The 26,641-nt window shown below is 39.7% G+C and overlaps 1 protein-coding gene across 1 annotated transcript; it reads left to right on the top strand.

Annotated features, from left to right (window-relative positions):
• Positions 1 to 1,812: 1,812 nt before the first annotated feature.
• Positions 1,813 to 2,942, top strand: LOC145001417 (uncharacterized). Its single transcript, XM_078960793.1, has one exon. The coding sequence runs from the start codon at positions 1,909 to 1,911 to the stop codon at positions 2,860 to 2,862; it is 954 nt and encodes a 317-aa protein (XP_078816919.1). The 5' UTR covers positions 1,813 to 1,908; the 3' UTR covers positions 2,863 to 2,942.
• Positions 2,943 to 26,641: the final 23,699 nt, after the last annotated feature.

Raw genomic sequence — 26,641 nt, 5'->3', positions numbered from 1 at the left:
GCTAGCGTGCTTTTGTGAAGAGTTTTAAAGAGTGGTAACTAGGGATAATTTGGTCAATCGAGGCATTGACTTGGAGTATATATATTATGTGTCTATTTTATGATACTAGTTCCAAAAAAACATATCACATTTTCTTGTAGTGCATTGTGGTGGATAGCATTCGGAAGAATGTGGGTCGATAGCTGGATTTTCAAATCTTGACTTGTATTGACATTCAAGAATTACTTATTTGGCTGATAGACGTTTGACTATTATGAAAAAATGGCCGTGATATTTGCTACAATTTGGGTTCTTTGGTTGTCCCATAATACCAATTAATATTGTTTTCCAACCAAATAGTTTTAGAAAAATTTAATTTTTGACAAGATAGTTTTGTATTCCTTTAATCTTCTAGAGGCTATTTTTATGTAAGTTTTTTTGTGCTAGCTTCTTGCTAGTTTTCCATTAATAATATTTGGTTGTGTTTTTTGAAATACTGACCATGAAAGAATATGTGACTAGGATTATTTGTCCGATATAACAATCCACTAGGATCCTACATGAATATAAGACCTCCCTATCTTTTGTGACGTATTTTTCACAACATTATCAAAATAAGAGTGACCCCAAGATTAGAAAAAAATGATTGTTGTTGTTCCAGTTTCTAGTTGAGTTTATGGTTGGTAATTATGAGAATTGTTGTTAAAAAAAAAATACATGTTGATACATTCCATTTAAGTCTATTGGATGCCGATGAATTGTATGTGACTAGAGGCTGATGGATTTGGTCCAATCTTGTTTCACATAACCCCAATCTTTAATTTTAAATTATATTGGCTCCTTTCCTTTCAATACTTCTTATTTCCTCTTCATATACCCCCTCCAAATGAAGTCAATGGGGTCCCTGGTTCAATTATTTGATCCACCTCCATTGAGAAGGAATTGGATGAGCTTGACTTGGCTAAAGTTACGTCCATATTTTTTTAAAATTAAGGTAGGACACCTTAAAGTTGAAGTCTATGGACTATGGTGCTTTTATTTGCTTTCTTTATGTTGGATTCGGAATCAACATACGTTCATAATCGGATCTCTGCAATTAGGAGTGGAGAGAAGCCTGATGAGATTAAATTCCTTGTTTGGATTATAGTTTAATATTTAATAATACTTAATATAACATAATTAATCATCAATGTTATAATTTGACAAAAGTAAAAATATTAATTTTAATGTGAGGAACATGTTGATCAAAATCACACACTATATGATTGCAGATGGGAGCCATTGTCAAACGGCTAAGCACGCCATGCCCACCGCTTTTTTGACAAACCAAATCACAATCATTAGACTCCCACAACTTCCCCTACACCAAATCATTCTTCCAACCTCAACTCATTACTTTTCCCTATATTTTAAAATTCAAAATTATGAGAGAATTTTAAGAAAAAAACATGATATTGATATTGTTTTAGATACATATATGAATTTGTTTATAGAAGTATAGAAGCTCAAAAATAATAATGTTAGGCAATATTCAACAACAAAAATTCTCTAATTCCAAAATTTTAGGTAAGTTAATACGAATAAGTTAAATAAACCCGAAAGAAAATCAAATAGGATTCGGATCTTGCCTCACCTTTACTATTAATTTATGTTGTTTATCTCCGAACTTATAACACGCCTACACATTTACAACTGTCACCCCATGCAAAGAATTCTTTAGCAGCTGCCCACATCACCATCAGACCCACCACCACACACCCTTCAAAAGCAACCACCTTTTTGAACAAACAATAATCAGTATTACAACCCCACAAGACTCCTCTCTCTCAACACTCCTATGGTCCTATGATGATCTTCAAACCCTTTTTAGATCATTTAACATTATAAAACTTCCATAGACAAACCCTACTTTCCTCTTTTCAACATAACATGAGAAAGCAAGAGCTTGTCAAGATATGCACATCTGCAAACAAACACATTCACGTCCTCGAGTTAATGGGCTCTAATCATCTTTCTTTGACTTGGGTTCTTCTAGTTTTCTTGGCATTACCCACAAAATTTGCGATCCAAGCTCAAGGAATTAAGTCCACAAGACTCCTCGACCTTGCAATTCGATATTACACGTTCAAGTCGTACAAGAACTTCAAAACAGGCATGTCATACAACGTTCATTTGCCATCAAATCTAACAGGTGTTAATGTGAGCACTGTGAAGTATCGTTGTGGAAGCCTCAAAAGGTATGGCGCAAGTATCCAAGAATTTCACTTGGGAGTTGGTGTGGATGTTCATCCATATGTAGAAAGAGTCCTTGTTGTAACACAAAATCTAGGAAACAATTGGTCGAGTATTTACTATGATAATTACCATGAGTTAGTAGGTTATCAACTTGTGTCTCCTGTCTTAGGGTTATTAGCATATAACGCTGTCGACGATGCAAAGTTTAATGTGCAATTTGAGGTCAAAATTCAGTCACCACAAGTAAATGGAATAAAAATTGATTTTAGTAATTACACAATGACAAAGAACAACACGTTTCATGGTAGGATACAAATGTGTGCAACATTTGGAGACGATGGTAAGGTGACACTTGAAAAAGAGGTTGCGCCAAACATTTGTGGCACCAGGAGCCAAGGCCATTTTGGGTTGGTGGTAGAATCACCAATATTATTGCCGGAGAGGAAGAAGATAAAGCGGTGGAAGGTGGTGTTTGGAAGCTCATTTGGGGCAGGGATTGGGGCTTTTCTTTTGGGGTTACTATTGGTAGCCATGTTTGTGAAAGTGAAGAAGAAAGCTAGATTGGAAGAGTTGGAAAGAAGGGCATATGAAGAGGAAGCGCTTCAAGTTTCCATGGCTGGACATGTGATTCGAACTCATAATGTTTAGTTCTCTTTGTTTGTACTTTGTATCAACAGATTCTTACTTGTAATATTATTGATTTCGAAATATATTTTTACTTCTAATGACTTTGATGTTTGTTAAATCAACGATACTGTCTCCATTAGCCAAAATTTCTATGTACGGAATTTTATATATTAAGTTTTGCATGATGTATTCACGTTACTTGATTTAGAAGAAAAAACGTTACTTAATTTACATATTAAGTTTTTCTGTTAAAAAAACGTTACTTAATTTAGAAATAAAAAACAGCAACAGAAAACTTTTTGAGTTTTTGAATTGAAGGAAGCATGAAATTTTATACAATCATGTTTCATCTTCTTTATGGGTTCCATGAGTTTAGCTATTTAAAATTTGGGAAAATGACACATATAACCCACAAACTTTTGAAGGTTTACTTATTCAGATCCTAATGTTATTTCTGTATCTTTTAAGGAAACAAAGGTAGTGTTTGTTTTTTGTCTGCAGATCTGCGAGACGTCTTCTGTCTGCGCCGCGCAGACCACGCGCAGACATTAGTCTTCGCAGACTGTTTGTTTTTTTGAAGACTGCAGACCTAAAAATGTTTGCGCGCCCTCTTCTTGGCGCAGATGTGGACCAGAGTCTTCTAACATCTTCAGATATCTTCTAGCTTAAAAAAACATATATATCTTTATTTTTTTTAAGTTTTTTTTTTTAATTTATATTTTTTCCAACTTTATTAATGATAAACAATATGAAAAAAAAATTACAAAACTTAAAAAAAACATTTGACGATAAAAACATGATATTTTTAACAAATTTATAAATAAAAATTTATTATAATAATAGTCGTTGAAGTTGTCTATATAAATATGAAAAAAAAAAATCATAATATATTCTTATATTTTTTTGCCAAAATTTTGTAAAACTTTATTTAATAGAGTATCATCAATTTCTCGAGAAAATATTTATCGTACGTTTTTAATAGATTTATTTGAAAAAATCGAAGTTTATTTCCATCTATTTATGTATCAAATTCTTTGATCACTAATTATAATGTTTAGTTATAACTTTGTAATCAAAGTTGTTGGTTTTATCAAATATGTATATGAATTAATACCATTTTTATTTTTATTTTTTATATAATAATACATAAAAGTTGATCTAGATTCGTCATATATTTATAATAAAGTCGTAAAAATATATAAAAAATTCGCTTTGAAGTTTTAAAAAACCAGTTTATTTAGATTTCAGTTTATTTTAATAGCCCGCAGATGTTAAAAAAACAAACAGTCTTCTTTTTTCAGACTGCAGACGTTTGGTCCACCTCTTCTACTGCAGAGGTCTACAGATGTGGTCCGCAGACTGCAGATATTTTGCCTCAGAAAAAACAAACAACACCAAAGTTGGTTGTGTCGGATCTAAAACGCCTTTTTTTTAAAAACGAAGGGGTAACACGGTTACCCCTTATGACAGTTCACGTGTTTTTACATTCTAATAATTAAAAATAATAACAGGGGCCCACAACTATCTCTCTCTCTCTCTCTCTTTCTCATATATATATATGTATATATATATATATATACACACTTTAATTTTGATATGAAGGTCAAACCTCTCCAACAAACCTGTGTAGTAAGTTGCTTTTGTCACTTGACCAGAAGTGTTATACACAAATGGATGAAACTTGTTCAAATCCCTATCTGCATCTTCCTTGGACTAACCACGCCCAAAACCAATTTCATGTGATATTATATTGACTTACATAAGATGACATATCCCTCTAAATCCTCACAGCCTTAATCCTGAAATACCATCATTAGTAATAGTCAGCAAATTCCAAGATTGAAATTAAATAAATGGAACGTAAGTTTGAATTGTTTAACGTTTTCTTCGTATTCGCGATTAAAGGTATGAGCCAGGGAAGAAAAAAAATCAAGGGAGTCGACCTGGTGTTCAATTGGAGGCACATAATACATAATCCAAATTTCGAGGGTAGAGATGGCTTACCGACAGAAGCGACAACAAACAGTGGTGGTAACTGAAGATTGTCGACGGGAGCAACAACAAACAGTGGTGGAAGGGCAGTCCGCGATGGTGTGCGACAGGGGGCTACTCTGGCGGCCTTCTGCTACTTCGTTTCTTCTTGAATTCGACAGGAAAATGAGTGAGGGAAAGGAGGGACTTGGTGATGGTTGGAATTTCAGAGCACCACTATCGATATAGCATTTGTTATCATATTGCTCGTCACATACAACCTGCAATCAGTGAAAAAATTTAGGTCCCCAAGGATGTTTGAGTCCTTAGCGAGTAGAACAAAATGCATGATGAAATGAAGATCCTAAAACCTATTTTCGAACTTTTGACTTCAAACTGTCAATTAAGTCAACTTCATTAGTTAAAGGGATTGAAATGAAATCATTCGAAGGTTTAGAATCAACATTAATGCTCCCTTGAACCTTCACATTTCGTGTCAAATCAAATTTCTCCTTTGGAACAACTTTCCACTTACGAATCACTGGATTTGACTCTTTGGATGATGAACTTCCACTTGATGAGTCATTCAGGTTACTTTCATAAGCAAACCTGATCTCTTCTTGAGAAAATTTCCCACTTTGATATTGTTTGCATTTTCCTTCTAACCAATGATTTACATTTTTAACATCCGTTTTTCCTTTTGAAAAGGATGTGTTATTTGGTTTCTTGGAAGGATGATTAGGAAAATGTTTTTGAGTTGGTTTGAAAGTTTCATTTCTTTTCACATTTAACCTTTGAAAACGTGGTTTTGAAGAATCAGATTTCACATTTGATTGAAATAGATTTTGAAACCGATTTTGATAACCAACATTTGAATTTTGATAAACTTGTGAACCCTTCGAAAATCGCTTTTGTTTAGTTGAGAAAATTTTCTTTGTCCACTTGGTTGAAAACCATTCCTTTGAAAATTCTTTTGTGAAAATATGTTGTTTTGATTGTTATGAAAAAAACTCTTCGATTGTTGATTTTTCACAAAATTCTCTTTGTTTTAATTTTGTGAATGAGATTTAGCTTTGAATGACGAAAATTTTTGTAGACTTTTTGCAACTTTTTTTTTGTAATGAGCTTTTTGAAAAATCTTTTTTGTGATTGAGTGGGTGTTTTCTTTATAAAAGACTTGTTTTGATTGTTTGTCTAAACTGTTTTAGACTTAATTGATTTAGACGATTTGTTTGATAAAACATTTTGTTTCTTACGAGACTTAATATTTTGCCAATAAATCTTCTTCCTTGCTTTAGTCATTGAAATCCCAAGTTCTTTTGAAATCTTTTCAATTCCTTCTTTGAAATTTGGAACTTCTTGATTTGACTTTTGAGAAATTGTTTCTTTTGTTTGATTTTCATCTTTTGGTTTGTTAGTTTTAACAACCCAATTTCTTTGTGTTTTTTGTCTTTGAAAAATGAATGAATTCTTGTTGAGATTATTTTCGACGTTACTTTAATTTGAGAAAAATCTTTCTTTCCAATCTTGGTTGTTATCTTCTTCAACAATTTTGTTGATTTCAGGGTTGACCTTTTCATTATTCCCTGATGTAACATACACTTGATTTGGAAAGATAACTTCATCGGTGCAAATGAAATTTGGATATACAATTGATTTTGTTTCAAGATAATGATTACCTTTTTCTTTCATTATTGTTTCGAACTTTTGAGATTCCTCATAAACCTGATCAACTACTACTCGTGGTATAGTAGTTTCTTTTGAAGTTTCATCATTATCATCATCACTGTTTGTTTGACTATCTTCGACAGTCACATGGTCATGATCATGAACTTTCAAAGTTGAGGGTAAATCAATGTCAATTTTAACCGAAGAATCGTAAAAAATTTCTTTAGTTTTAGCCATTCAAGTGACATTAATGACTAATAACTAAGAATAGTCAACAACTTTCTCCGCCTCAATTTCACTAATATCATCACAATCATCTTCGATATTAGCAAAAAAATTCGAAAGTTAGATGTCGAATACTCAGTTCTTTTCAAATTTTATATTTGTTCGTCTTTGGTCAAGGTTTTATTAACAATATCAACAAGATCATTTGCATCTAAAACTTCATCCATTTTCACAATTCCATATGAATATCTATTATCATGAACCTTATCAAACTCAGAAATTTTCATCTCACAGTCATAAGAAGTTGAGTCAACTTTCTCCCTTTTGAAAGATAAGAAAGATAAAAGCTTCCTATGCCATTCTTTTTTAATTTTAGATGAATGATACAAAGTAGTTAATTGACCATATAACAGTTTAGCTAAGTTACAGTAAATATTTCTTTGTTTCAACAAAATCTTATTATCAGCACTCAAGCTATCCCTATCACACATAATGTTCATAATTTGTAAGTCTAAATGATCTATCTTTGCTTTCTTCGATTCCAAAATCTTTTGTATTTCTAGTAATTAAGTACTAGACTTTTTAGCATCATTACTAGCAAAGATAAGCAAATCATTAACAAAAGTAATTGCATCATCAAACTTAGCTAAAATCAAATTGTATGCATTAGAAGGAATGTTAAAAGATTGTAAATGAAACATCCGAAAATACGACCCAAAAATTTTTGTTTAATAATTACTAAAAACACCATGATAAAATCATAAGATAAAACTCGTACGTCAATATCTCACAACCAAAAGTAAAGTGTTATGAGTAAACTGTGTCAAGACTGTATCAATCACATCTATGAAAAACCAAAACAACTCCCATAACAGCTGAAGTTGTGGTGTGTGCGATGCCATCAACCCGAACTCTTCCCTTTGCTTGCGGAAGTACCTGAAACCAAAACAGAAACTGTAAGCACAAAGCTTAGTGAGCTCCCCCAAACTACCACATACCATACAATACATATAAACACATACTGGGCCTTGCCCACTGCATCGGACCGAAGTCCGGAAACTGCATCGGACCAAAGTCCGGAACTAACCAGGGCCTTGCTCTCTGCATCGGATCGACATCCGGAACTACTGAGGCCTTGCCTCCTGCATCAAACCAAAGTCCGGAACTAACTGCATCGGACCGAAGTCCGGAACTGACTGCATCGGACAGAAGTCCGGAACTACTGAACATGGCATCACATAAGCATATCAACTAACATGGGCACATAGATAGCATACTACATCAGGTTGTAACCCGAAACACATAACACAGAAATCCTGTTTGAGCCACGAAGGCATCAAACATACTAAAATCTGCATCGGACCGAAGTCTGGAAACTACTACTAGCTCAACGGGCCGGCATTGTGGCCTTAGACCAGTTTCTACTGAAAGGAAACTCACCTCGTGATCTGGCTGTTGAGTGTGTGGCTCCGGGAACTATCTGTTGCTGTTCCGGTATCTCCCCGGCTACAATTCCACAAATACACTCAATCAAATACTAATAACTATATTGGGGTAAAATGACTCTTTTACCCCTGGCTAAAGTCAACTCTCCTGGTCAAAGTCAACTTTACAGTTGACCTGACTCGCCGAGTTGGGCTGCTAACTCGCCGAGTCCCTACTCTCATTTCTCAACCCTGCTCGCTGCTACTCGTCGAGTATGGCATACACTTGACGAGTTCCCATTCTATATCAACACTCAGGTCATCTGCGTCCGACTCGCCGAGTCGTATGAACAACTCGACGAGTTGTTCTTGAATCATAAGAAGATTGCCTTGGACTCGCCGAGTTGTATGAACAACTCGTCGAGTCCCTCCATTGCTAAGTCTAACCTCTAACTCACTGAGTCCATACACTACTCACTGGTCCCCACTCGAAATCACTCAAAGGGGAAGAATTGGGGACTCGCGACTCGACTCACCGAGTCTCATGCATGTAACTTCTAAAAACTCGATTCTGCTCAAAACCACTGCATACAATATATAGATCTGAGCTCCTACGGCTGGTTAACCACGTAAAGTTCCCAACTTTACGTGTACAAAAGCATACAAAAGGGTATAAAGGCTAGAAAGGCACTTGGAAGAGTAGATCTAGGGCTATCATGCAAAATGGTTCCATAAAGTTGATAGATCTACGTTTTTGGAACTGAAACATGGCTAGATTCGAAAGCTAATCCATTCAATATGATTTCTCTACTATAAACAAGCTAAAGAATGGGCTAAATATGCTTATAAAGGGGAATCTATCAACAAAACGGGAAGAAACTGATCATTACCTCAAAGTACTCTGAGATGGGTGCAAGGACTTGGATCTTCTTCTTCTTCTTTGGATTTAGCCTTCTTCTTCTCTTCAAAACTTCAAGAATTACACCAAGAATGCTCAAAAACTCAATGGGATGATTAGGGTTTGCTTAGATAACATTTTGGGGATGAAAGAGGCGACTTTGGGGCTGATAAGGTGGTTTAAATAGGGTGCAAACCCGGGGATTTAGGGTTTCTACCTGGCAGGCCGACTCGCCGAGTCCCGAATATGGACTCACCGAGTCGCCGATCTATAAGCTGATCAAAAACGCGACCCTACTCGACGAGTCGGGACATAGACTCGCCGATTTCCTCTACAAACTTCAAAAATAAATACTATAAAAGCAACGTACCAGAGACGGGTCGTTACAACTCTCCCCCACTTGACTCAGACTTCGTCCTCGAAGTCTGTGTTGGGTTTTGAGCAATCTAACACTTCCTAAGTGTGCATGCAACCCTAATAAACCATGGATCTATGTTTGTCTAAATACATGCAAAATAATAATTTTCCAAGGTTTATAACCTATCTAACATGGCATGGGGAACATTTCAACCTAAAAGAGTTAGAAGAGATTACATACCTTTTGGTGAGTTTGGTTCTAAGGAGTTTGAGGGCCAAGCACCAATAGTGTGAATGCCTCAAATGGAATCACAAACACCACAAACTCTTGGAAAACTTTGAGAGAGTATACACCTTGTATAAAATCGGCCACACACATGCACACACACACACTAGTTCACTAGTTTTCTCTTAGGCTCCATTTCATGCTCCATAAGCATGCTTATATAGTGTGCATGGTTAGGGTGAAACCCTAATAACCCATGTCTTTTCCTTTTCCAAGGATCCATGGGTTAAAAGCTCCATGGATCATCCATGGACTTCCACATAAGCCTAGCCCATTAACAAATGAGTATTAGCCCACACTATATAAAACAAATAGTCCATAATTTAATTAGTCTTCCTTTTAATCTCTAAATTAATTCATAATTAATTTAAGACTAAAACTAATTAAATAACGTAACTTCATATTTATATATTATAACTCATAATATATTAATAAACATATGTGTATAACTCTCATAAAATTATCCATAATAGTTTGGATGAGATGCAACCCAAATAGACCATGCCGGTCGGGTCAAGTATATACCAAATAAGTTATGGATTTAGACACCTTATCCAACAGACTCCCACTTGGATAAGTCTAATAAATGTATTTGCCTATAACTTCAGGAACCAACCAGTAATCGTAGCTCTCGAAAACTCCCCGAACTATGAAGACTCTGTTGAACTATGAAGCGCCATTTTAGATAAGTGATCACATAATCCTCTGTTCTCATGATATCAGCCGGACAAACACATGGAACTATGTCTTGCTTATTGTCTAGCAGTTGTTTCTCGATTTTCCGATTTGTTTGACGAAGAACTTCACTGAACACATCGGTTTAGTTCTGACCAGGCCTGGTACATGGGTCAACACAAAATCATCAAGGGGCCCAGATATCGCTTCTATTTCTAGAAGGAACAGATAAACTTCGACTGATATGCTTGTTCTACTACTTATTGAATTGTACACAAAGGCACGTTTTATAACATCAAGTTACTGATGCGTTTACGTGCAATCAATGCACAACCAACTCATAGGTAACAACTCATATCTCTAGGTTTAAAGATTTATATGATGTTATCGTCTCACGATCACTCGAGATAATTTCCATGAAGTGATACAAGTGAGCGTGGGTTTATACCAATACTCATAACTTATGAGTACTCATGAATGTTGCAGCAACCATTGCCATGTCTAAACACCTTTAAGGCATTTACAAACCCAATTCATGACAATCTTGATTCATAACTACTTCCGACGTATGATCGATTGTGGAGGTTTGAATAAATTAATTATTCTGGAAGTCAAAACATGCAAAACTGAAACAATAGTAAATAATTGACAATGATAGTAACACTTTACTCATAAATAAATCACAAATTTTATTCATCATCAAACGTCGATTACATTTTACAAGTTTCAGGAAAACTATCTAATATATAAAACTAATATCGTCCCTCAGCCCGATGCGTCTCGCATGCTGAAAATGCTTAACCCTCGTCAGTCCCTTCGTAAGGGGATCTGCAGGATTCTCATCCGATGATATCCTCCTTGTCACAAGGAGTCCTTCTTCAATCTTGTGTCTTATGAAGTGATATTTTCTGTCAATGTGTCGGGATCTGCCATGATCTCTTGGTTCCTTGGCTAAGGTAACCGCACTATTGTTGTCACAGAAAATCTCTATAGGTTCCTTAATAGCTGGTACAACTCCAAGGTCTCCGATGAAGTTCTTTAGCCATATCGCCTCCTTCACTGCTTCACTCGCTGCTATATACTCTGATTCACAAGTTGAATCAGCCACCGTCTCCTACTTGGAACTCATCCAAGAAATTGCCCCTCCATTTAAGGTAAAGATCCAGCCCGACTGAGAGCGGAAATTATCCCTATCAGTCTGAAAACCAGCATCACTATACCCTAATACTTTCAAGTCATCACAGCCACCAAGGGTAAGGATCCAATCCTTAGTCCTCCGTAGGTACTTGAGAATATTCTTTACCGCGGTCCAATGAGCCTTGCCAGGGTTCCCCTGAAACCTGCTGACCATGCTCAAAGCAAATGCCACATTAGGACGGGTACAAGTCATGGCATACATGATCGAGCCAACTGCGGAAGCATATGGTAATTGGATCATCTCAGCTATCTCTGCCTCTATACTCGGACTCTGAGTCTTACTTAGTTTGGTATTGCTTTGGATCGGTAAATCTCCTTTCTTGGAATTCTCCATGTTGAACCTTTTCAACACCTTATCCAAGTAGATACTCTGTCTAAGTCCAATTAGTCTTCTACTCCTTTCTCTTAATATCCTTATCCCTAGGATATAGGTAGCCTCCCCTAGGTCCTTCATAGCAAAGCACTTCCCAAGCCAGGACTTAACCTCCTGCAAGGTTGGGATGTCATTTCCTATGAGTAGTATATCATCCACATACAGTACCAAGAAGCTAACTATACTCCCACTAGCTCTGACATACACGCAAGACTCATCTTCGCTTCTCAAGAAGCCAAACTCTTTTACCTTCTCATCAAAACAAAGATTCCAGCTACGAGATGCTTGTTTTAATCCATAAATGGATTTCTCAAGCTTTCATACTCTATTAGGGTACTCTGCATTGACAAAACCCTCTGGCTGATTCATGTACACATCCTCAGCCAACTTTCCATTAAGGAAAGCGGTTTTGACATCCATTTGCCATATTTCATAATCATGAAATGCTGCAGTGGCTAACATAACCCTAATAGACTTAATCTTTGCTACCGGCTAAAAGGTTTCATCATAATCAACACCTTGAGTTTGAGTAAAACCCTTCGCAACCAGTCGAGCCTTATAAGTATGCACTTTTCCTTCCATGTTTCTTCTTGAAGATCCATTTGCACCCGACTGTTTTACGGCCTGGTACATTGTCAACCAAGTTCCAAACTTGATTGTCATACATGGACTGTATCTCGCTGTCCATAGCCTCCTTCCATTTAGCAGACTCCGGGCCTGCCATGGCTTCCTTAACACTGCTAGGTTCATCCAAATTTACTAGTGTACTATCACTAATAAACGTATCACCTTCCGTAGTAATATGAAAACCATAATAAAACGAAGGTGTGTTCCTAACCCGTGTGGAACGCCTTGGAGGTACAGACTCGTCAGCTGGATCAACAGGAGTTTCCTCCTCAGGTTGATTGCTAGTGTCTGAGGTTCCTTCACCAATTGATTCTTGAATTTCTTCAAGATCAATCTGCCTCCCACTGTCTCCTTGGCTTATAAATTCTTTCTCGCGAAAGATCCCTCTTCGTGCTACAAAGACCACATTCTCACTGGGTCTGTAGAAGAGGTAACCGAAGGATTTCTGTGGGTAGCCGATGAAAATACACCTTTCGCTTCGGGGTTCAAGCTTATCATGAGTTTCACGCCTCACGAAGGCTTCACAACCCCAAATTTTGATGTGGTCCAAATTGGGAACCTTCCCAGTCCACATCTCATGAAGTGTTTTGGTAACCTTCTTTGTAGGGACTAGATTAAGGATATGGGCGGCAGTCTCTAAGGCATACCCCCAAAAAGAGATTGGTAACGAAACTCGACTCATCATAGAGCGAACCATGTCCAACAAGGTTCGATTACGCCTCTCAGCTACACCATTCAGCTGTGGTGTCCTGGGAGGAGTCAATTGTGAGACAATCCCACACTCCTTAAGATAGTCAAGGAACTCGGTACTAAGATACTCACCACCTCGATCGGATCGAAGCATCTTAATGTTCCTGCCCAATTGATTTTCTATTTCCTGTTTGAATTCCTTAAACCTTTCAAAGGTTTCGGACTTATGTTTGATTAAGTAGACATACCCATATCTACTAAAATCATCAATAAAAGTCACATAATACCGATTAGCATCCCTTGTGGCGGTTTTAAATGGCCCACATACATCAGTATGTATTAGGTCCAACAAACCTTCACCCCTCTCACAAGTTCCAGTGAAGGGTGATTTTGTCATTTTTTCAAGTAGACAAGATTCACAACTATCATCTGATTTAAGGTCAAATGATTCCAAGACTCCATTCTTTTGGAGTTGGCCTATGCGTTTCTTGTTTACATGTCCAAGACGACAATGCCACAATGATGCTTTATCTAGGCTAGTAGAAGAATCAATATACAACACATTATTTCCTAAGTTGTCTACAATCGACACAGTTTCATACACACCATCACAAGGTAATGCTTTAAAATAAAACACATTATTAAAGAAAGCATTAATACCACCACATTCATTATCAAACGAAAAGGTAAAACCTTGTTTGTACAAAGCATGAAAAGAAATAATATTCCTCTCCATTTCAGACGAGTACACATATTTATTCAAATCTAATTTTAACCCATTATTAAGCAACAAAGTATAAACTCCAATCTTGGAAATAGGTGAAGCCTTCCTATTCCCCATGATTAAGTTTATCTTCCCGTGCTCCACATCCTCACTTCTTCTTAGGCCCTGCAAATCAGAACATATGTGAATACCACATCCTGTATCAAGCACCCAAGAGTTAGAGTATGTTGAGTAATTGGACAATATAGTGTAAATACCTGCATAGGTGGGTTTCACTTTCCCATCCTTTAGATCCTGCAAGTACTTAGGGCAGTTTTGCTTCCAGTGTGCCTTTTCATGGCAATAAAAGCATTCAGCATCCTTGGGAATGGCAGAAGGAGTGGCAGAACCATTCTTGGTCATTGATGAGGAGCCTTCAAGAGACTTTCCCTTGGTACCCTTCGAAGGGTGCTTCCTCTTTTTCCCTTTGCCTTGCCCAATAGCTAAAACAGGGGTAGAAGTTGGAGTAGGAGTAGTAGAGGTAAGAACCGCTTTACCCTTAAGACCGGTTTCAGCGGTCTTCAAGAGTCCTTGAAGCTTGCTGAGGGTAACTTCCTCCTTGTTCATATGATATGTCATTCGAAAATGATCATAACAAGAAGGCAAGTAGTGCAAAATGATGTCAATTGCCAACTCCTCGGGGATGTTAACATTCAGCTTCAGCAAACGGTCCACATACCTTTGCATCTTTTGCATGTGGCCCGTGACGGATTCACCATCCTTCATGCGGGTAGTTATTATGGAGGAGATTATTTCATACCGCTCCTGACGAGCACTCTGATGGTACCTTTCCATCAGGTCTTGGTGCATCTCAAAAGGGTAGAAATCTTCATACGACTTTTGGAGCTCGGTTGTCATTGTGGCCATCATGATACATGCCACCTTAGTAGCATCTCTCTCATGAGTCCTGAATTCAGCGATCTCCTCAGGAGTAGCAGTAGACTCATCAAGTTCTTTTAACTCCTTATCGAGGACATATTCCTTGTCCTCATAACGAGTAACCATCCTGATGTTCCTAATCCAATCCATGAAGTTAGAACCATCAAAGATGACCCTCCCACAAAGATTTATGAGAGAGAAAGAACCAGTTGGGTTAGATCTTGAAGCATTAGTGTTGGAAGACATCTGAAAGAAGAAAGTGAGTTTAGATTAGATATTTAGGATCCTTAATAAGACACCCAAATGTAATATTAAGGCTAGGATCCAATCACAATATATTACACTTAGAAGAGGGATGCCGTAATCTAAGTAATAATATATTTGAAAGGTAGGTGAATGACGATTCACCAATTTCCACCATGAAAACGAAATGATTTATTAGGTTTAAATGGATTTGAAATTCCTAGATTCTTTTGAGATTCATCGAACTTTTCAATGGCATGTTTCAATCTCGATTGTGCCCTTCAAGTTTTGTGACTGGGATGCCGAGGATCACAAAACAAGGTGTGAATAACCATGCTAATTCACTTGGTACTCTTAATATTATCACCTAATCAATGTGCCGATTAACCACACACGCTCCATTGATCTATGACAAACATTAAATCACCCTTCGTGATCCTTACTAGTCCTAGTTAGTGCGCCGGTTAACCACACACGCTCCACCAACGACTTGGTAAGGTACAAAGTGTGAATTCCATGGACTAGCACCATGTTCACATTTTCCTAAAATAACTAAGATTGGGAATTAAAAGAGTTTAGTTATTTTATAATATTCATTATACTTTTAATGAGGATTTAAAGTCATTGTTCTACCCGTTCGGCTAACGACCCTCCACCGATCAAGCAAGCGGTGGGTGAGAGTATACACCCATTAAGTCGCCATTTTATAGGCAACAACCTTATACCCACCTTATAGACCGGCTTCGTGAATGAGGCCTACTAACGGTATAACGACTTGTTCTTATACATATATATAATAATTAACCATTAATGTTATAAATAGTATAAGGGTTGAATTTTAACTATTAAAACTATAAGGTTTGGAATTAAAGTTTATTAAAGTGTGTGAAACTTTACAAATTCCAAAACTTGAGGGCAAGTTTTGTAACTTTGCAAAACTCTTTATTTCATAACTTATGAATTAAAGGTTCATAAAAATGAAGACTCTTCATTTTCATGTAACTTATGTGTTTTAAGTGTGTGTTAAATGAAAGTGACCTTTGGTAATCCATAACTTGAGGACAAATTATGGACTCCATTAAAACACATCAATGATAAAGAATTAATCCTAAACAATTCAGCAAATAATTCCTATCATTTTCTAAATTCATAAGAACATGAACATGATCATCAAAAATTCAAGAATTATATGAACACATAAAATCATGGAATTTTGATATATGCTATTGTAAATGGATTAGAACAACCATTACACCAACTAAAATAAGTTTTATAACACCAAAACAATTTAGGGTAATGTTTCTAGTCCATTTCCAGCAGCAAAAGTCGAGAATTTGCACTCTTTCGATCCTACTCGTCGAGTGCATGAACTGACTCGTCGAGTAGGTTGAAGTTTGCCTTGGACTCGTCAAGTCCCCCCAATGGACTCGGCGAGTCCACCATGCAGACAACAACGATTTCGACCTTTTTCACTATTTTGCATCAAGTATCAAACAAGCAAGCCTAGTCTCTGATACCACTGTTGGGTTTTGAGCAATCTAACACTTCCTAAGTGTGCATGCAACCCTAATAAACCTTGGATCTATGTTTGTCTAAATACATGCAAAATAATAATTTTCCAAGGTTTATAACCTATCTAACATGGCATGGGGAACATTTCAACATAAAAGAGTTAGAAGAGATTACATACCTTTTGGTGAGTTTGGTTCTAAGGAGTTTGAGGGCCAAGCACCAATAGTGTGAATGCCTCAAATGGAATCACAAACACCACAAACTCTTGGAAAACTTTGAGAGAGTATACACCTTGTATAAAATCAGCCACACACATGCACACACACACTAGTTCACTAGTTTTCTTTTAGGCTCCATTTCATGCTCCATAAGCATGCTTATATAGTGTGCATGGTTAGGGTGAAACCCTAATAACCCATGTTTTTTCCTTTTCCAAGGATCCATGGGTTAAAAGCTCCATGGATCATCCATGGACTTCCATATAAGCCTAACCCATTAACAAATGAGTATTAGCCCACACTATATAAAACAAATAGCCCATAATTTAATTAGTCTTCCTTTTAATCTCTAAATTAATTCATAATTAATTTAAGACTAAAACTAATTAAATAACGTAACTTCATATTAATATATTATAACTCATAATATATTAATAAACATATGTGTATAACTCTCATAAAATTATCCATAATAGTTTGGATGAGATGCAACCCAAATGGACCATGCTGGTCGGGTCAAGTATATACCAAATAAGTTATGGACTTAGACACCTTATCCAACAGTCTGCTGCTGCTGAATCTGCAAATAACTCGGGATAATGTTTTCTCATCTCATCTTCAGCGTCCCACGTCCACTCAGACCCCTTCCGATGCTCCCACTGCACCTTCACTAGCTGAATTACCTTGTTGCTCAAGGTCTTTACCTTCCGATCCAGAATCGCGACCGGCCTCTCAATATAATTCAAGCTGCTATCAACCTGAATATCCTCTAAAGGAACAACTGCTGACTCATCCACCAAACACTTCCTCAACTGAGACACATGGAAAGTGTTGTGGATCTGGCTAAGCTCTACCGGAAGATCCAACCGATAAGCAACCCGACCCACCCGGGCCAAAACCCTGAAAGGACCAATGAACCTGGGGCCCAACTTCCCCCTCTTCCGAAACCTGATGACACCCTTCCAAGGTGAGACCTTCAGAAGGACCATGTCGCCTACCCGGAACTCTAAATCTGAACGCCTCCTATCGGCGTAGCTCTTCTACCGACTCTGCGCAGTCTGCAGTCTACCACGAACCTGCTGAATCAACTCGGTCGTCTTGAGCACCACCTCCGTGCTCCCAATAACCCGCTGACCGACCTCACCCCAACAAATCTGGGTCCTGCACTTCCTCCCATAAAGCATCTCAAAGAGATTCCGATCAATGCTCTCATGATAACTGTTGTTATACGAAAATTCTGCTAACGGAAGATACGTATCCCAACTGCCCCCGAAATCTAGAACACATGCCCGGAGCATGTCCTCAAGAGTCTGAATCGTCCTCTCACTTTGCCCGTCCGTCTGAGGGTCGAAAGCGGTGCTGAAATGAAGACGAGTACCCATCTCGTCATGGAACCGTTTCCAGAATCTGTATGTAAAACAAACGTCTCAGTCTGACACCACTGATATCGGAACTCCATGACGTGCAACTATCTCCCGCACATGGATATCGGCTAACTTTTCCGCTGATATGCTCTCCTGGATCGGTATGAAATGAGCACTCTTCTTCAACCGATCCACTACCACCCAAATTGAATCTACCCCACGCGCGGTCCTGGGAAGCTTAGTGATAAAATCCATGGTGATGTCCTCCCATTTCCACACGGGAATGTCTAACGGCTGCATCTTGCCGTGAGGCCTCTGATGTTCTGCCTTGACCTTCCTGTAGGTCAGGCATCTCTCTACATACCAAGCAACATCCTGCTTCATGCAGGGCCACCAATAATCGAGTCGAAGATCTCTATACATCTTCGTCGCCCCTGGGTGGATAGAAAATCGAGACTTATGAGCCTCGTCCATCAACACCTACCGTACTCCGCCCCCATATGGCACCCACACTCTCCCATGGAGGGTCAACAACCCTCGACTATCATAATCGAATGCAGCTACTCGACCCACAATCCTTTCACATTTATGCTTCTCTTCCTTGAGGCCCTCAACCTGAGCCTCCCTAATCCGTTCCAACAACGGAGTGATCACTGTCATCCTCAGACATAAGTCTCTGATAGGGGCTGCTGTCACCTTTCGACTCAAGGCATCGACCACTACGTTGGCCTTCCCTGGATGGTAAAGGATTTCACAATCATAATCCTTCAGCACATCGAACCATCTCCTCTGCCTCATGTTTAGACTCGGCTGATCCATGAGGTATCTCAAACTCTTATGATCCATGTAGATAGTACAACAGACCCCATAAAGATAATGTCTCCAAATCTTGAGGTCAAACACTACTGCCCCCAGATCTAAATCGTGTGTAGGATAGTTAGCCTCGTGAGGCTTCAACTGTCTCGAGGCATAAGCTATCACATGCCCCCGCTGCATCAACACTACTCCCATACCTGTGATTGAGGCATCACAGTAAACTACAAAATCCTCTATTACCTCTGGCAGGGAAAGAATCGGAGCCTCGCATAACCTCTACCTCAGGGTCTCGAATGTCGCCTGCTGCTTAGGCCCCCAACGAAACACCACCGACTTCCTAGTCAGTCGGCTGAGCGGTACTGCTATCTTGGAGAAATCCTTAATGAATCTCCTGTAGTACCCCGCCAAACCTAGGAAGCTCCGAATCTCGGATGGAGACCTCGGGACTTCCCACTGCATCACGGCCTCTATCTTGGTCGGATCTACCAATATACCCTTCTGGTGGATGAGGTGACCAAGGAACTGCACCTCACGCAACCAGAACTCGCACTTGGAGAACTTTGCGAAAAGCCTCTCCTTTCTCAAAACTTCTAGCATCTCCCTCAGGTGCTCCTCATGCTGCTCCTGAGTCTTGGAATACACCAAGATATCATCTATGAATCCTATCACAGACCGATCCAGAATTGGTCTGCATACGCGATTCATGAGGTTCATGAATGCGGCTGGAGCATTAGTGAGCCCAAAAGGCATCACTACAAACTCATAATGACCATATCGGGTCCTGAAAGCAGTCTTCTGCACATCTTCGCCTCTAACTCGCATCTGGTGACATCCGGAGCGTAAATCGATCTTGGAAAACCATGACGCCCCCTGAAGCTGATCAAACAAATCATCTATCCTCGGGAGGGGGTAACGGTTCTTCACTGTTACCTTATTTAGCTCCTGGTAGTCAATGCACATACGGTGCAACCCATCCTTCTTCTTCACAAACAGGATCGGCGCTCCCCAAGGTGAACTACTCGGCCATATAAAATGCTTGTCTAACAACTCCTGCATCTCAGGGGGAGCTAACCGATACGGTGCCTTGGCTATCGGAGCCGCACCAGGAATTAGGTCGATCTGAAACTCGACCTGTCTCTCGGGAGGTATTCCCGGTAGATCCTCCGGGAATACATCCGGAAAGTCTCGCACTACCGGAACATCGCCAACTGTCGTCTTGCCCTTCTCCTGGGCATCCATAACATAAGCTACATAACCGGTGCAACCCTGCTGAAAATAGCACCTCACCCTCGCGGCTGAACAAAGAACTGGTCCATGCTGTGGCCTCTTGCCCTGGATCACTAACTCTCCCCCACTGGGAGTGCGAACCCTCACTAGCTGTAACTCTCAATCAATCACGGCCCCGTTGGGAATCAACCAATCCATGCCCACTATAACTTTATTCCCTCGCAGGGGAATAGGGTCCAAATCCACCAAAAACTACTCGTCGAACAACTGAAGAGGACATCCTATATGTACCCTGGCGACCCTCATGGTCCTGTCATTTGCTATCTCGACCTCTAGTGGACAATCCAACTCCCCTGGAGCTCTACTAAATCTCTTGCTAAGCACTAGCGATACAAACAATCGGGTAGCCCCCGAATCAAATAATACTGTAGCAGAGATGCAGTTCACAGAGAACGACCCTATACAAAACATATAACCATAAGTAATATTCAATAATAATAAAGAGATGAAGGGAAAAATACATACCCGTCACCACATCAGGAGTCGTTCGTGCCTCCTTTGCTGTCATCTGAAAAGCTCGACTCCTTGCCACTGGTGCCTCTGCTCGGCCCTGCCGGCCATCTGTAATCCTCAAAGTAGCAGGGGCGGGTGCAACCACCTTCCCTGCTGCAGCTAAACTAGGACATTGGGACTTTTTATGTCCCCTCTGATTGCACTGGAAGCAAATCAGATCTGATGCTGCAATAGCGGTAGCAGGAGCCGTACAATCCCTACTCAAATGCCCAGTTCGACCGCACTTGTAGCAACCAGGACTCCCTGCCTTGCACACCCCATCGTGCAATCTCCCACACTTGCCACATCGACCGTGGCTCTGATGACTCCTAGATCTGTGATCTGAAACCTTAGGCTTTTTGCCCGAACTTCCTGTACCCGGAACCACCTCTGGTTTCCTCTTCTTCTCCATCTCAAGGTCAATCTCCCTCTCCCGAGCCCTAGCAATCATGTCATCCAGCGTTTTACAGCTGGACCGACTCACAAACTGGCGGATATCGCTCCGCAGCATCTCATGGTAACGAGCCTTCTTCATTTCCTCATCAGCTGCATATTGAGGAACGAGAAGAGCCCTCTCCCTGAACTTGGTGGTGATCTCCGCCATTGTCTCTGTAATCTGGGTGAGGTCCTGAAACTCCCTGGCTAACTGCTGCACCTCAATAACCGGTGCAAACTCCGCCCTGAACCTGGTGGAGAAATCGGTCCAGGTCATGGCATCTAACGCTGCATCATCTCCAATAGTATGTACGACCTCCTCCCACCTATCGCATGCCCTGTCCTTCAGGAGACAGGATGCCAATCTAACCTTGTCCCCCTCGGGACACTTGCTCATGGGGAAAGCGTTGGCCACATCCGCCAATCATCTAGTACTCGCTATGGGGTCCCGCGCCCCATGGTAATCTGGAGCTCCACATGCCCTGAACTCCCTGAACTTAAGTGTGCGCGACCCCATCATGGCCGCCATCTCGGCACGGAAGGTGCCCAATCTCTCATCCATCAACTCTAGAATACCCTCCTTGATCGAACTAAAGATCACAAGAGTCTGCTCCAGTATGATGCGGGTAACCTCAGAAGAAAGAGACTCTCTGGTCTGCACATCCAACTGCCCGACCTCCGGGCCTGATCCTGATCTTGATCCCCCTCCGGCATCTGAACTGCCGACTGCTGGCCTTGAACGCAAAACTACCATTCTAAAACAAATCATAGCAACATCAGAAAACTGAAATATCTCAAGGGATCACTGATACCAATACTAGTTTCCTGGTCTTGTCTTGGCCTTCCTTGATTCGAGTACGGATCCTCTGCTTTCAGTAGTACGGGCCCATACTACCTTCCACATCTATTCATACTTTCCTCAAGAACTGCCTTAACTCCACCAAGTTACCTCTACTACTACCGATCTCTGCTACTCTCATCCTAGGCTTGCCCTAGGGAAATCTCTGACTTTCTTCAAAACAGTCCTCAACTGTTGAAGGTCTCCTTGTAACAATAATTAGTGATCACCTGAATACCATCGCATGTGATGAGGCTCAGATAATCCTTCGAGTAAAAGACTCGTCCCTACAACGGTTAGACTCAAACAAGAGCTGCGCAATAGAGCCAAATCCAACACTCTGAAATTATTCAATCTTGATCACATGTGATGTGACGTATTCACCTAATGACTAACTCCTATTACTCAGAGTCCCACAAAGCACGAAGCAAACAACATTCGGATACAGGAAGTTACTCAAGCAAATCTATCCTCATAACGATATATTGTCCTAGCATACAATGCTAAGCTCATACTATCAGGCATAACCTAAACATGCTATCCTACTACTTTCTACTCAATACTAGCATGCAATTCTTGTAAAGCTGAAACACATAAAGCAGGCACACAAGGCATCCTGCTAGATCCTTAGTCCTATTCTAGCATGCTGTTCTACTGAACTAAAACTGATAAACATAAGATAACATGTATGGGTGGGAGTACTTACTTTAGCTCGGTTGATAGCATACGCCACACCATTTTCTTTTTATCAAACCTCTTATTTTTTTCCTAAGTTCTTTTTTTTTAAACTCATTTTTCAAAAACATTTTTCCTTTGAAAATCTTTACCGTTTCCTTAGTTTGAGTTCAGACACACCCGAAAGTGTATCCGAATCCCTCAAACCAAGGCTCTGATACCAACTTGAAACATCCCAAAATACAACCCAAAAATTTTTGTTTAATAATTACTAAAAACACCATGATAAAATCATAAGATAAAACTCGTACGTCAATATCTCACAACCAAAAGTAAAGTGTTATGAGTAAACTGTATCAAGACTGTATCAATCACATCTATGAAAAACCAAAACAACTCCCAAGACTGCTGAAGTTGTGGTGTGTGTGATGCCATCAACCTGAACTCTTCCCTTTGCTTGCGGAAGTACCTGAAAACAAAATTGAAACTGTAACCACAAAGCTTAGTGAGCTCCCCCAAACTACCACATACCATACAATACATATAAACACATACTGGGCCTTGCCCACTACATCGGACCGAAGTCCGGAAACTGCATCGGACCAAAGTCCGGAACTAACCAGGGCCTTGCCCTCTGCATCAGATCGAAATCCGGAACTACTGAGGCCTTGCCTCCTATATCGCACCAAAGTCTGGAACTAACTGCATCGGACCGAAGTCCGGAACTGACTGCATCGGACAGAAGTCCGGAACTACTGAACATGGCATCACATAAGCATATCAACTAACATGGGCACATAGATAGCATACTACATCGGGTTGTAACCCGAAACACATAACACAGAAATCCTGTTTGAGCCACGAAGGCATCAAACATACTAAAATCTGCATCGGACCAAATTCTGGAAACTACTACTAGCTCAACGGGCCGACATTGTGGCCTTAGACCAGTTTCTACTGAAAGGAAACTCACCTCGTGATCTGGCTGCTGAGTGTGTGGCTCCGGGAACTATCTGTTGCTGTTCTGGTATCTCCCCGGCTACAATTCCACAAATACACTCAATCAAATACTAATAACTGTATTGGGGTAAAATGACTCTTTTACCCCTGGCTAAAGTCAACTCTCCTGGTCAAAGTCAACTTTACAGTTGACCTGACTCGCCGAGTTGGGCCGCTAACTCGCCGAGTCCCTACTCTCATTTCTCAACCCTGCTCGCTGCTACTCGTCGAGTATGGCATACACTTGACGAGTTCCCATTCTATATCAACACTCAGGTCATATGCGTCCGACTCGCCGAGTCGTATAAACAACTCGACGAGTTGTTCTTGAATCATCAGAAGATTGCCTTGGACTCGCCGAGTTGTATGAACAACTCGTCGAGTCCCTCCATTGCTGAGTCTAACCTCTAACTCACTGAGTCCATACACTACTCACTGGTCGCCACTCGGAATCACTCAAAGGGGAAGAATTGGGGACTCGCGACTCGACTCGCCGAGTCCGAAGAACGACTCGCCCAGTCTCATGCATGCAACTTCTAAAAACTCGATTCTTCTCAAAACCACTGCATACAATATACAGATCTGAGCTCTTAAGGCTGGTTAACCACGTAAAGTTCCCAACTTTACGTGTAGAAAAGCATACAAAAGGGTATAAAGGCTAGAAAGGCACTTGGAAGAGTAGATCTAGGGCTATCATGCAAAATGGTTCCATAAAGTTGATAGATCTACGCTTTTGGAACTGAACCATGGCTAGATTCGAAAGCTAATCCATCCAATATGATTTCTCTACTATAAACAAGCTAAAGAATGGGCTAAATCTGCTTATAAAGTGGAATCTATCAACAAAATGGGAAGAAACTGATCATTACCTCAAAGTACTCTAAGATGGGTGCAAGGACTTGGATCTTCTTCTTCTTCTTTGGATTTAGCCTTCTTCTTCTCTTCAAAACTTCAAGAATTACACCAAGAATGCTCAAAAACTCAATGGGATGATTAGGGTTTGCTTAGATAACATTTTGGGGATGAAAGAGGCGACTTTGGGGCTGATAAGGTGGTTTAAATAGGGTGCAAACCCGAGGATTTAGGGTTTCTACCTGGCAGGCCGACTCGCCGAGTCCCGAATATGGACTCGTCGAGTCGCCGATCTATAAGCTAATCAAAAACGCGACCCTACTCGACGAGTCGGGACATAGACTCGCCGATTTCCTCTACAAACTTCAAATATAAATACTATAAAAGCAACGTACCAGAGACGGGTCGTTACATTAAAAGTGAACGTACCTTTGAAGTCATCGGTGATTTATGAGTAGATGTTGAAACAAAACACTTCCCAGTTACATTCTCTTCCTTCTCTTCCTCCTTTTTCGCATATTCTGCGAACATAGCCCCATGTGTAGGGGTTTCTCATTTCTTCGTCATCATAACATAAGGACGAGATTTGGTAGGTTCCTTCTTTGTCATCCAAACCATTGGCTACAAGTCACACTCCCTTTGTCTTAGCTTTGACTTCCTCCAGCATTTCCACATAATAGGCTTCATCCTTAACAATGTTCTGCTTCTCATCTTTCTTCCTCAGCTTACAATCACTTGACATATGATTCACTCCATTATAGTAATGGTATTCGAATCTAGAGTCCCCCTTGAGGTTTTTCTCCACCTTCGTATCTTCAGTTTTACTTTCCTTCTTTTCCACTTTCTTCTCATCATTCACTGACTTCCCAGAAAAGCTTACTTTTACTTCACTAGTTCGAGCCTTTGCATTGAATGACTTTTTGAAAAACTTAGTTACTCGATTTTTTGAGTAAAAAGCAACTACTTCGTCATCAGAGTTGATGATCAGACCTTGTTTTTCCGAATTCTCCTTCTCAACAATTTCTTTCTCAACGTCTCTTCCAACAACTTTCGAAACCAAAGCAAGTGGACCACCAAGACTGATCTTAGATTCCTCAACAATTTCATTAACTTTAGATTCATGAGCTTTTAGCACATTGTAGAGATCATTCAATGAGAAGTAATCAAATCTTTTTTGTGTCTTTATCATGAGACTAACATTTCGCCAATCTTTTCAAAGTCCCATGATAGAAGCTCATTCCGACGATCATAATAAGACTCAGTTGTTTCTCTTTCCTTCTAATTAGACTTACCTAATTCCAACATACATTGTTTAACTAAACTGATTTTTTTCTTCTTGCTTCGTTGATACTTCTTCTTCAGTGTATCCCAATTTCCTTTGAAGTTTTACAGCTTCGCACATAATTGTATACGATCGGTGGAAGAGCACAACGAAGTTCACGCATACATTTCTTCTCATTATTCTTTAGTTTCTCACTCTGTTCCGCAACATTTTGATTATTAGCAGAAGCTCCAACAATTTGAACAGAAGGAGGAGGAAGAACATAACCAAGGATGCATTTCCAGAGGTCTTCATCTATTCCGTTCGAATAGTCCTCCATACGATCCGCCCATTGATCGTAGAACTCTGGAATCAACATCAGATGTTTGGTCGAAGAACCAAGAAGATGCAAGTATGAAGTCATGGTGTTAATGTTGAAGTTTGCCTTTGATGTACAGATGAAAATTAGGGAAAGCTTCAATTAACGAGAATTCATTGACAAAAACTTCCACAAAACAGTCACTGAATACTCGATTAGACAACCTAAACACATAATTGAATCAAATTTGAAGATCTATTAAGATTTTAAGAATCAAAAGAGCGGAAACTTTTGAATCCAGAACCAAACTCAAAATACTTTTGAAACTTTAAAAAACCAGATCAGCACAGAATGATGCCTGCTCTAATACCAAATGAAGAGTCGAATGAATCGAGTATGAAATACGATATCAGATTCAAAATTATGAATTAAGATAACACGATCTTAATATAATCT

Source organism: Lactuca saligna, chromosome 6, assembly GCF_052625555.1.
Source record: "Lactuca saligna cultivar CGN05327 chromosome 6, ASM5262555v1, whole genome shotgun sequence".
Taxonomy (NCBI): Eukaryota; Viridiplantae; Streptophyta; class Magnoliopsida; order Asterales; family Asteraceae; genus Lactuca; species Lactuca saligna.
This window is presented reverse-complemented; position numbering and strand designations above follow the sequence as displayed.

Excerpts from the sequence above, each read along its gene's own strand:
- LOC145001417 (XM_078960793.1), top strand. The coding sequence starts at position 1,909 with ATGAGAAAGCAAGAGCTTGTCAAGATATGCACATCTGCAAACAAACAC.